Source organism: Ranitomeya imitator, chromosome 2, assembly GCF_032444005.1.
Source record: "Ranitomeya imitator isolate aRanImi1 chromosome 2, aRanImi1.pri, whole genome shotgun sequence".
In the NCBI taxonomy this organism is placed as follows: domain Eukaryota; kingdom Metazoa; phylum Chordata; class Amphibia; order Anura; family Dendrobatidae; genus Ranitomeya; species Ranitomeya imitator.
In genome coordinates, this window is record NC_091283.1 from 67,201,648 (window position 1) to 67,214,953 (window position 13,306).

At 43.1% G+C, this 13,306-nt stretch overlaps 1 protein-coding gene across 1 annotated transcript in view; it reads right to left on the reverse strand.

Moving 5' to 3' along the window:
* IL13RA2 (interleukin 13 receptor subunit alpha 2) overlaps positions 1-13,306 on the reverse strand; it is a 39,017-nt gene that overhangs the window by 1,974 nt on the left and 23,737 nt on the right. Inside the window, exon 9 of the mRNA XM_069746905.1 lies at positions 5,057-5,165. Within this exon, the coding sequence (XP_069603006.1) occupies positions 5,057-5,165 (109 nt within the window). The remainder of the gene's footprint in view (positions 1-5,056; positions 5,166-13,306) is intronic.

Sequence of the window (13,306 nt, forward strand, 5' to 3'; positions counted from 1 at the left end):
ACCTTTCTCACGTCAGAACTACAAACTACAGGAGCATTCTCATGCTCCTGTCTGAGTCTGTTCTGGCTGGTTTGCTGAGCGGTCACATCATGTCACCGCTCAGCAAACCAACCAGATTTAGCAGAGCTGGAGTTCTTCAAGCGACAGATATGGATTATCTTCTGGTTGGACAGGTAAACAATATGGTGTTTTCTATTTTTCATTTTTTTTTAAATAAATGTATATTAAAGGGTGGGGAGTTTTATCTCAAATAAAGGACTTTATTCTTGCTGTCTCTTTATTACAATAAGACTGTGGGGTTAGTAATGAGCATGTCTAAGGCTACTTTCACACTAGCGTTAACTGCAATCCGTCACAATGCGTCGTTTTGCAGAGAAAACGCATCCTGCAAAAGTGCTTGCAGGATGCGTTTTTTCCCCATAGACTTGCATTGACGACGCATTGCGACGGATTGCCACACGTCGCATCCGTCGTGCGACGGATGCGTCGTGCTTTGGTGGAACGTCGGGAGCAAAAAACGCTACATGTAACATTTTTTGCTGCCGACGGACCGCTTTTTCCAACCGCGCATGCGCAGCCGGAACTCCTCCCCCACCTCCCCGCACCTCACAATGGGACAGCGGATGCGATGAAAATCTGCATCCGCTGCACCCGTTGTGCGGCGCAAACAACGCTAGCGTCAGTAACCTCGGCCCGACGCACTGCGACGGGCTGAGCCCGACACTAGTGTGAAAGTAGCCTTAGAGACGCCTCTCCAATACTATACATAACAAAACATGGCACTCAACTTTTTGGTATATGCAGGTAATTTTTTATTCCAAGCGGAATACTTCCGCTTGGAATAAAAAATTACCTGCATATACCAAAAAGTTGAGTGCCAGGTTTTGTTACATATACATCACTAAGGTTTTGGAACCTACCTGGGCACCATTTTATAGAGCTGTGCACACGCTTATTTTGATACTGAGTTTGCCTCTCCAATACTAAAGGTACCGTCACACGCAGCAACTTTGCAAAGAGAACGTCAACAATCCGTGACGTTGCAGCGTCCTGGATTGCGATCTCGTTGTGTTTGACACGCAGCAGCGATCTGGATCCCGCTGTGCCATCGCTGGTCGGAGCTAGAAGTCCAGAACTTTATTTCGTCGCCAGGTCGGCGTGTATCGTCATGTTTGACATCAAAAGCAACGACGCCAGCAACGAGCATAGGACCCCTAGATGTGTGTCGGATCGGTACACTCCGGCTGTTTGACATGGAGCTAAGAACGAGAAGTGAGTTGCCGTTACGTCACTGGATCGCTCCTGCATCGTTCTGGAGTTGCTGTGTTTGACGTTTCTACAGCGACCTAAACAGCGACCCTCCAGCGATCTAGTTTAGGTCGGCTCGTTGTCTATATCGCTGCAGCGTCGCTGAGTGTGACGGTACCTTAACTTGTGGGCTTGATGTCTGCTGACATTACAAAGCTGACATCAAGCCCTGCAACTATGACCCCACTTGCCACCGCACCAGGGTAAGTGGGAATATCGATGCTAAGCACCGGAATTAGGACCTCCATATTATGGATTACGCCGTACCCCTGTTGATTACTTTTTTTATAAAATGGGTAAAAAGGGTAATTGTCGGGGAGTGCTTTATACAATTAAAGGACTTTTCTGTGTGTTTGTTTATTTCTTTTGACTACATTAACCTCAAAACCATTACTCCAATTGTCACCGCACCAGGTCAATCAGAAATAGCCAAGACTAAGCCCCAGAATTGGCGGATCTAATGGTTGTGCCATTTCTGGGGTGGTTGAGAGCTGGTGTTATTAGTCTGGGAAGGGGAAAAAACCATGGTAATTCTCAACCTACTAATACACTTATATGAAAAAGTTTGGGCACCCCTATTAATCTTAAGCTTAATGTTTTATAAAAATAGTTTTTTTTTTTGCAACAGCTATTTCAGTTTCATATATCTAATAACTGTTGGACACAGTAATGTTTCTGCCTTGAAATGTGGTTTATTGTACTAACAGAAAATGTGCAATCTGCATTCAAACAAAATTTGACAGGTGCATAACTATGGGCACCCTTATCATTTTCTTGTTTTAAATACTCCTACCTACTTTATACTGACTTATTAAAGCACTTTTTTTGTTTTCTAACCTCATTGAGCTTTGAACTTCATAGCCAGGTGTATGCAATCATGAGAAAAGCTACTTAAAGTGGCCACTTGCAAGTTGTTCTCCTGTTTGAATCTCCTCTGAAGAGTGGCATCATGGGCTCCTCAAAACAACTGTCTAATGATCTGAAAACAAAGATTATTCAGCATAGTTGTTCAGTGGAAGGATACAAAAAGCTGTCTCAGAGATTTAACCTGTCAATTTCCACTGTGAGGAACATAGTAAGGAAATGGAAGAACACAGGTACAGTTCTTGTTAAGGCCAGAAGTGGCAGGCCAAGAAAAACATCAGAAAGGCAGAGAAGAAGAATGGTGAGATCAGTCAGGGACAATCCTCAGACCACCTCCAGAGCGCTACAGCATCATATTGCTGCAGATCGTGTCACTGTGCATCTGTCAACTATACAATGCACTTTGCACAAGGAGAAGCTGTATGGGAGAGTGATGCGAAAGAAGACGTTTCTGCAAGCACGCCACAAACAGAGTCGGCTGAGGTATGTAAAAGCACATCTGGAGAAGCCAATTTCTTTTTGGAAGAAGGTCCTGTGGACTGATGAAACCAAGATGGAGTTGTTTGGTCAAACAAAAAGGCGTTATGCATGGCGGCCAAAAAACACAGCATTCCAAGAAAAACACTTGCTACCCACAGTAAAATTTGGTGGAGGTTCCATCATGCTTTGGGGCTGTGTAGCCAATGCCGGCACCAGGAATCTTATTAAAGTTGAGGGACGCATGGATTCCTCTCAGTATCAGCAGATTCTTGACAATAATGTTCATGAATCAGTGACAAAGTTGAAGTTACGCAGGGGATGGATCTTTCAGCAAGACAATGATCCAAAACACCACTCCAAATCTACTCAGGCATTCATGCAGAGGAACAATTACACTGTTCTGGAATGGCCATCCCAGTCCCCAGACCTGAATATCATCGAACATCTGTGGGATCATTTGAAGAGAGCTGTCCATGCTCAGCGACCATCAAACTTAACTGAACTGGAATTGTTTTGTAAAGAGGAATGGTCAAAAATACCTTCATCCAGGATCCCGGAACTCATTAAAAGCTACAGGAAGCCACTAGAGGCTGTTATTTTTGCAAAAGGAGGATCTACTAAATATTAATGTCACTTTTCTGGTGGGGTGCCCATACTTATGCACCTGTCAAATTTTGTTTGAATGCAGATTGCACATTTTCTGTTAGTACAATAAACCTCATTTCAAGGCAGAAACATTACTGTGTCCAACAGTTATTAGATATATGAAACTGAAATAGCTGTTGCAAAAAAAACCAATTTTTATAAAACATTAAACTTAAGATTAATAGGGGTGCCCAATCTTTTTCATATAACTGTATCAGCTCACAGATGTCTGCTCACATTTTGCTGGCTAATACAAATAGGAGGGACCCCAAATCATTTTATTTTGGGTTTCCTTTTATAATAACCAGTAAAGGTACAGCAAACAGCTGGGTGCTGATATAAATAGGCTGAGATGCTCCATGTTTATTGGCCCTTTCCAAGACTACTAAGACCAGCTCATAGGTGTCTGCTTTCTCTTAGCTGGTTATTAAAAATAAGAGGGATTCCACTCCATTCTTTTTCATTTATTTATTGATTTATTATCTAAATACATGTACAATAAACTACACACGCAAAGTAATGATTATATATCCCACTGTCATATTTCTATTTAATCTATTCTATTCTGACAGTTTGGGCTGTGATTTTATTATACTCAGCTGATGAAATGTGGGGTTTCCTTTGAGATGTGTGAGTAAAATTTGAAAATTTGGATGGTACGTGCATTGTCTGTGTGCCATTCAATTTTTTACTCGCACCCATTGACTTGCATTGGTGAGTCTTGGACATTTCACGCAGCCAAAGGCTATGTGCACACGTTCAGGATTTCTCGCAGAAAATTCCTGAGAAAAAACGGACATTTTCTGCAAGAAATCCGCAAGAAAACCGCATGCGTTTTTGCCGCGGTTTTGACGCATTTTTGCTGCGTTTTTTTCCGGACTCTTCCAAATGCATTTTGTAGTGGTAAATCCGCAAAAAAAAACGCTAAATTAATGAACATGCTGCGGTTTTTACCGCGATGCGTTTTTTTCGCGGAAAAAAAAGCATCATGTTCACAAAGCATGCGGAATTCATTCTAAATGATGGGATGTTTATTGTATGCTTTTTTTTTGCGGTTTTATAGCGTTTTTATCAGGAAAAACCACGAAAAAAACACGAAAAAACCGCAACGTGTGCACACAGCCATACGCAGCATGCTGTGATTTTTTCTTCGACCCAATTCAACACTGACTCATTGAATAACATTAGTGCAAGTGTAATAAGATTTTTTCTTGCATTGCACTCACCAGATCCTTACACAGATGTGAGCAAGCCCTTAGACAACGGTCAGAAAAGTGTCTGTCTGGCTCATAAAAATAAAAATGTTATGGGTCTCAGAAAATTGCAACAGGGACAAAAAATTATTTTTGCAAACTTAAATTTTTTTCACCACTTAAATAAAAAAAATCTGTACAAGTTTAGTATCGCCATAAACATACTGACCTGTAAAATCATGGTTACAGGGCTTTCTTTTACTAAAAAATGAACGCCTTTAAAAGAAAACCCCAAACTTAATGGCGAAATTGATTTTCATATTTTATCCCACTTGGAATTTTATTCTCGTTTTTCAGCACATTGTATGATAAAACGGATTGTGTCATACTAACTACAACTCATCCTGCATATAACATGCCCTCATACTGTTATGGAGATTAAAAAATTATAAACTTATAGCTCTTTGAACACGGAGAGGGAAAAATAAAAACATAACAATGAAAATTGTCCAGAAGGCAAGGGATTAAAAAAATAAAAGAAACAGAGTTGATGTTTAGGTACTTACCTCCTCTTTCTAACTGTGTATACGCATGCAACAACACATAAACCTGTGAATACTGTGATCACCGCTGCAATACAATAGAGCCACATGAGATGAAGCTCTGGAGGAGGTTCTGTAAGGGAAACCAAAACCAAAAATATTTATTGGGGCTTTGCGCAGAGATAAAGTAAAACTATTGGCATCTAAGATTAAAAAGATTATATTCACACTTTATCATATTTTCAAAATTGGGAATTTTTTTAAGAAGTTGTCCCATGTTCTCAATCGGGCACACACTGTTACCCAGCCTCCAGGCTTCCTGCAGGCTAAGGAGTGATACATTCCTGATTGATTGACAGTTTGGTTTCGTGGCATGGTTGCACCTCTGGCCTGAACTGTGCACTTTCCAATGCTGTTAGCTTTGTTCCAATATAAACTGAGCGCACAGTCAGTGAAGCTGACTGGATCAAGAGATTTTACCTGCTTTCAAACAAGTGTCATGGAACGCCTGCCAGGGTCGTGGGGTACTCGGTACCGGGTCCGGTACTTAAAGGGATGTGTCACAGCGGCGATGACCCGGTCTGTGGCCTTGGATGCCCATGTTAAAGGAACGGTCTTTAAAGGGTTTTAGAAATAAAGGATTGTTCATGATGCCACCTGTGGTATTCGGACAGGGTTGACTGATGCTGCTTAAAGGGGTCCTCTGGGGTGATGTTATGGCAGCCAGATGGTATAACTTCCCACAGGTGAAGTAGGTCCCTAGGGCTCCCGTGTGTAGATGGAGATGGGGTAATAAGAAACAGAGGACACAAGGTTGCAGTCTCTTTAGCTCTTTACTGAAGCAATTCAGGCAGCCACAGTCCAGGGTACCGGATCACAGGTGCTGGTGATGGTCCGGCTGGCTTGGAAGCAAGTTGGGATTTCCCCATTACCAGGTGGGGTTAGAAGCCTTCCCTTTAGCGCTGTGGTGTAGTTCCTTGCTGCCTATAGCTGTCCAACAAGGTCCTCAAGAGTTTTCTCTCCTTTGTGTAAGTGGGACACTAACCTGTATGACAGGTGGCTCGAGCCCTTTCTCAGGGTCTCTATCACGACCTGGGCCCTGTACGCCACTGTGTCTTCAGGTGTTAGGGCGGGCGTGTGACCTGTAGTTCTGTTGTCCTGCCAGTTTCTGCTGTGAGTCTTAGAGCCCCTCACAACCTCGGTTTTCCGGCCACCGGTGTCTTCGCTCTGTCAAGAGGTAGCTAAATTGCAGCTATTCTCCTCTGGTCTTAACTTCACCTTTGCCTCTTTTCCCTTTCAGTCTCTTTATCAGTTGCGCTGTTCTGTCTTTCCTTACCAGGAGCTGCACGATTCCAGCTTTCCTTCCTCACATGTCACTCTCCTCTTACCAACTACTAACTGCCTAGCAACTGCTTCCTCTTCCTGACCAGAGAGAGCAGCTCCCCTGAAGTCGGGTGTAGAGATGCCCCTTCTGGCCTGAAGTCAGAATGGTGTTGTTGTTGTATGTGCTAATTACCTGTTAAATGGATCCTTCCCTGCTTCCAAGCGTGACATCACTCTCTTCGTGAGGAAAGCAATGCCACTGTAACAACCAGTTACCTTGGGCGTTACATGTTACAAAATAGGAAAAAGCTTCTAAGAACAGTGCTCTTTGTATAGGAAACCGGCCATCATTGATAGACTGCAGAAGTGGCCAGTCACCTAAGCAATGAGCAGTAAAGTATAAAGTGTAAAATTCCTCCATTCTAAAGAATGGAGAGGATTTTTACTAAGAGATACAGTTAGGTCCATATATATTTGGACAGAGACAACATTTTTCTAATTTTGGCTATAGACATTACCACAATGAATTTTAAACAAAACAATTCAGATGCAGTTGAAGTTCAGACTTTCAGCTTTCATTTGAGGGTATCCACATTTAAATTGGATGAAGGGTTTAGGAGTTTCAGCTCTTTAACATGTGCCACCCTGTTTTTAAAGGGACCAAAAGTAATTGGACAATTGACTCCAAGGCTATTTCATGGGCAGGTGTGGGCAATCCCTTCGTTATGTCATTCTCAATTAAGCAGATAAAAGGCCTGGAGTTGATTTGAGGTGTGGTGCTTGCATTTGGAAGGTTTTGCTGTGAAGTAAACAGTCGGTCAAAGGAGTTCTCCATGCAGGTGAAACAAGCCATCCTTAAGCTGCGAAAACAGAAAAAAACCATCCGAGAAATTGCTGCAATATTAGAAGTGGCAAAATCTACAGTTTGGTACATCCTGAGAAAGAAAGAAAGCACTGGTGAACTCATCAATGCAAAAAGACCAGGGCGCCCACGGAAGGCAACAGTGGTGGATGATCGCAGAATAATCTCCATGGTGAAGAGAAACCCCTTCACAACAGCCAACCAAGTGAACAACACTCTCCAGGAGGTCGGTGTATCAATATCCAAATCTACCATAAAGAGAAGACTGCATGAAAGTAAATACAGAGGGTTCACTGCACGGTGCAAGCCACTCATAAGCATCAAGAATAAAAAGGCTAGACTGGACTTTGCTAAAAAAAATCTAAAAAAGCCAGCACAGTTCTGGAAGAACATTCTTTGGACAGATGAAAGCAAGATCAACCTCTACCAGAATGTTGGAAAGGAATAAGTATGGAGAAGGCGTGGTACAGCTCATGATCCAAAGCATGCCCCATCATCTGTAAAACACAGCGGAGGCAGTGTGATGGCTTGGGCATGCATGGCTGCCAGTGGCACTGGGTCACTAGTGTTTATTGATGATGTGACACAGGACAGAAGCAGCCGAATGAATTCTGAGGTATTCAGAGACATACTGTGTGTTCAGATCCAGCCAAGTGCAGCAAAACTGATTGGTCGTCGTTTCATACTAAAGATGGACAATGACCCAAAACATAAAGCCAAAGCAACCCAGGAGTTTATTAAAGCAAAGAAGTTGAATATTCTTGAATGGCCAAGTCAGTCATCTGATCTCAACCCAATTGAGCATGCATTTCACTTGTTAAAGACTAAACTTCAGACAGAAAGGCCCACAAACAAACAGCAACTGAAAACCACCACAGTGAAGGCCTGGCAGAGCATCAAAAAGGAGGAAACACAGTGTCTGGTGATGTCCATGAGTTCAAGACTTCAGGCAGTCATTGCCAACAAAGGGTTTTCAAACAAGTACTAAAAATAAACATTTTATTTAAAATTATTCAAATCTGTCCAATTACTTTTGGTCCCTTTAAAAACAGGGTTGCTCATGTTAAGGAGCTGAAACTCCTAAACCCTTCATCCAATTTAAATGTGGATACCCTCAAATGAAAGCTGAAAGTCTGAACTTCAACTGCATCTGAATTGTTTTCTTTAAAATTCATTGTGGTAATGTCTATAACCAAAATTAGAAAAATGTTGTCTCTGTCCAAATATATATGGACCTAACTGTATATTGCAAAGTTGGTTACTTTTACAAGCACTTTGCAATTTTAGCCATTTAAGAATTTGAGACAACCCTATATTTTGATTAACCAGTTCAGGACTGGGCATATCCCCCCACTTCCTACCCTCATCCACCTTTTTATTTTTTTATGTTCAAGGAAAATTGTAAAAAAAAATCTAAAATGCCTATTTGTTTGCGTGCTTTCTGCTTTTTTACGACCACAAAAGACCGCTAAAAATATTTAAAATTCTGTTTTCGTACAAAAATGTTTTTATGTTAAACATATGGGTTTTTTTTTAAAGTCAGCAGTTATTCAGACTAGTGGTGTTGTTTGTTTTCCTCTTGCTTTTTTTCATTATTTATTTATTTTCTTTCATTTATTTTGCAAACTGTGCCCCCAATTAGGTGTTAGAAGACTTTTTGGGTGATGCTTGAACAAATTAATACATTACTTTTATTGCTGATGTCCCCTTTAACTAGGACTGTATTGGAGATCCAGTTCCAGGGGAATTTCAGCTTTTGATTGCATATCTTAGCTGATAAGATCTCTTAGGACCTATACCTTCCCTACCCCTAGCAATTACATGATCACTGGGTCAGGAGGAGGAAGTACTTTGAGTGATCAGAAAGGCAAACATGATAATAAATCATGTCTGTCTTCTCTGTGGGTCAGCTTCCTGCCCCTACTGCTGCACAGATTCCTGAAAGCTACTTAATCTACCTTAACATTTTAGAATGTCATAGTATGATAAAGTGTAGACTGCCCAGACATTTATATTCTTTGGGTGGTCCAGAAGTTATTTTTTTTTATTTTTTTTTATTTATTTTTTAACTTTGGTCTAAATATAGTTCTTTCAGTATACAAAAGTTTATTTATCTTAAGTGTGTGATATTTATAGACTCTATAACCAGTTAACAAATTATGAAAACTGACTCATTAACACATAGCTATCTATGAAAACTCAAAAATGCACGTGTAAACCCCAGGGTCCTGGTTGTTACAGTGGCATTGCTTTCCTCATGGGGGAGTGATATCACGCTTGGAAACAAGGGAAGATCTTCTTTATCAGTTAAACATAAGCATACAACATATTCACACTCCGGTCCAGAGGGAGATTTAATCCAGCTTGTGGGTGACTCCCTTATATATATTCTGGTCTGGAGGGAAAGTCAGCCAGTCTGAGAGTTAGTTCCTCTCAGAGAGACAGAGGAGAAGGAAGCAGAGGGGCCATGCAGCCAAGAGGATGCTGCAGCTCCTGGACAGAGATAACACAGAAGGAAGAACAGCTTGTAGTGAGCGTGCAGGAGAGCGAAGCACAGGACAGTGACAATTGGGGAGGACAGGTGCGACTGGGCTACCTTCCTGCAGAGTGCAGACACCAGTAGGCAGAAGACTGAGGTTGTGAGGAACTCAAAGACTTACAGCAGAAGGCGGCAGGACAGTTGACTACATGTCACCTGTCTGCCCTAATACCCAGGAGACACAGTGGCATATAGAGCCCGGATCATGATAGAGACCCTTTAAAAAGGATCGAACCACCTGTCATACGGGTTAGTGTCCTACCCTTTAAGGAGGACAGAGAGAACAGTGAGGACCTTGACAGAAGCCACATGCAGCAAGGGACTACACCATCGCGCTAGTAGGAAGGCATCTAACTCCACTTGGTAAAGGGGACTCTTAACTCGCTTCCAAGCCAGCTGGACCCTGCCTGTACCAGTGATCTGGTGCCCTGGACTGTGGTTGCCTGAATTCTTCAGTAAACCAGGTAAAGAGACTGCAAACATGTGTCCTCCGTTTCTTACCGCACCATCCACCATCTTCATCTACACATCGGGAGCCCTGTAGACCCAACTTCACCTGTGGGAAGTTATACCATCTTAACTGCCATAACATCACCCCAGGGGAGCCCTTTAAACAGCATCGGTCTCCACTAACCAAATACCACAGGTGGCGTCACGAACACAAACTTTATTTAAATCCCTTTTACATGGGTGCCCAGGGTCATTGACCGGGTCACGACCACCGTGACATATCCCCTGAAGTACCGGACCTGGTACCGAGTACCCCAGAGCCCGGGCGGGCATCTCATTTTTGGCGTCACGAACAGGATGGACCGACCCATTGAAGTGGGTCTTGTGCGCCTAAGAGACTGTGCTGTGCTGAGAGACTGTTGAACTGTGAATTACTGCACAAACCACCACCATTACAGCACCATGTGGTGTGCAGGAGGAGTGGGGCGTGTTGTCATGGGCGGAGCTTGGAAGAATGGCGCGAAAGTTATGGCCGCCCCTCATCGATATTACTATGTCCGAGAGTTCTGTACATCCCCAAGAGACGTCCGTCTCCTAATCTGGGATGGCGGGAAACAAGGAAGAAGGAACTGCCCATGAAAGGAGGCATGGAAGCAACAGCAGGAAGATGAGGCTCAGAACACAGCCAGCAAGATGGAGAGCGGAGGTCACCCGGAGGAAGGGGAGGAAGCAGGAAGCTGCCCCAGCCAATGGGTGAAAGAAGAAGACCTGCTGTCAGCAATGAACCCGAAGGTTCTTGGAGCAAAAGTGGAAGAGCTGTGCTGTCAGCTACGGCAGTCCTGGTTCCGTGAAGCTGCAAAAGCGTGGGAACAGCGACGGAGCTAGCTTCCGAGAGCCCAGCCTGCGATACTAGCTTCCGAGAGCCCTGAGGACCCAACTTCCCCTGTGGGAAGTTATACCATCTTAACTGCCATAACATCACCCCAGAGGACCCCTTAAGCAGCGTCGGTCTCCACTGACCGAATACCACAGGTGGCGTCACAAACACAAACTTTATTTAAATCCCTTTTACATGGGTGCCCAGGGCCACAGACTGGGTCACCACTGCCATGACATATCTCCTTAAGTACCGGACCCGGTACCGAGTACCCCACGGTCCTGGCGGGCGTTCCATATGGATACTATAATAATACTAAAGCCAGCATATTAGGAATAGTAAAATACAGTAACACAATGGAATCTCCAAAATACTATATGCTATATATGGATAGATAGTCGGGGCCAGCTGCCAATCAATATATGAGAAATAGAAAGCAGAGACACAAGCAGCCGTATGGTCCCATAAAATACATTTTATTAAATACAAAAGATAAAAATCACCAGACATGAAACAGGTGTACAGAGGGGAAGTAACAGTATGCACTAATGGTAATGGCAAAAAGCAGGCCTAAAGGCGATCCATAGACCATACTGCTGGGCTAGCAATATGCTAGAGAGAGGTTTCCCATATCACAAGTAATATTAACACATACAAGGCCAGTGCCCACATGCAGGGACTATAAACATCAAAGCATAGTGCAGCGGTGTACCTACAGCAGACAATGGTGGTCCAGGGAGCGCTCAAGCAGGCCTAACCCTGCTAACCCTGTTAGACCTGCTTGAGCGCTCCCTGGACCACCATTGTCTGCTGTAGGTACACCGCTGCACTATGCTTTGATGTTTATAGTCCCTGCATGTGGGCACTGGCCTTGTATGTGTTAATATTACTTGTGATATGGGAAACCTCTCTCTAGCATATTGCTAGCCCAGCAGTATGGTCTATGGATCGCCTTTAGGCCTGCTTTTTGCCATTACCATTAGTGCGTACTGTTACTTCCCCTCTGTACACCTGTTTCATGTCTGGTGATTTTTATCTTTTGTATTTAATAAAATGTATTTTATGGGACCATACGGCTGCTTGTGTCTCTGCTTTCTATTTCTCATACGGATACTAGTATTATGGATAATTTGGTAAACAAGGAGTTACCAAATTAAAGAAGTTTCCTCAAGCTCTTAAATGGTTAAAATTGCAAAGTGCTTGTAAAAAAAACAATTCTGCCATTTGCCTCTTATTAAAAATCCTTTCCCTTCTCAAGAGCAGAGAGATTTTTAACTCTATTGTGTACAGCTAGTGTCATCTCTGTAGTCTCAGAATAGCCACTTACCTAGGTAACTAGGTAGTGGGAACTTTTTTCTGCACTCTTAAGCTGACCAGATCATTGGATCTGACCTTCCTCAGTCTCCTGTAAATTTTTCCATGTTGCAGAAGCAAAACTTTCTCTGCTAGCTACAAGGGAGAGTATTCAGTTCTGACCAGAAGCAAGACAATGCCATCGGCCTAAACTGTCAGTCTCCAGAGTGCACTACTTGCTGCAAAACAGGAAGTCAGTGGCAGGGCAGTATTCTAAAAAAAAGATGAGAACCTTTCTTTAACTTTGTTGGTAAGTTCCAAAAGCTAAATAATACATACTGCTGGCCATTCAAAGGCTGGCATCTGATGTCAGCATGCCCGTCACGAGCAGTGTGCATGGCAGTAACATCATGCGCCACCCATGGCTGGTACGCCAAAGCCAGCTGCAGACTATAGAAGAGGACACCAAACGTTATAAGAGTGTGAAGGAAAGCAAAACAAATTTACTTTTTTTCATGTTAGAAAAAGAGCAGCATAATGGACATTATACCAGCAAGGGATCCAGGATAGGGAACATTATAAGGTAGGGGCCCAAAATGGAGGAAATTATACAAGAAAGGGGTCCAGGATGGGGGAAATTATATGAGGTAGGGGCTTAGGATGGGGGACATTAGACCACTAAGGGGCCCAGGATGTGGGACATTATTACCGAATGGGCCCAGGATTGAGGACATTATTACAGAAAGGCACCAGGAATGGGGTCATGATTACAGGAAGGGGATAGGATATGGAACATTACTACAGGAAGGTGTCAGGATGGGGAGATTAATACATGCAGAGTGAACAAGTATGTCTTTATAGGATCTAGAACGCTACAAAGGCCCATACATTTGACCGACATGGAGGTGGGGGCCCAGGTCTAAATTTTGC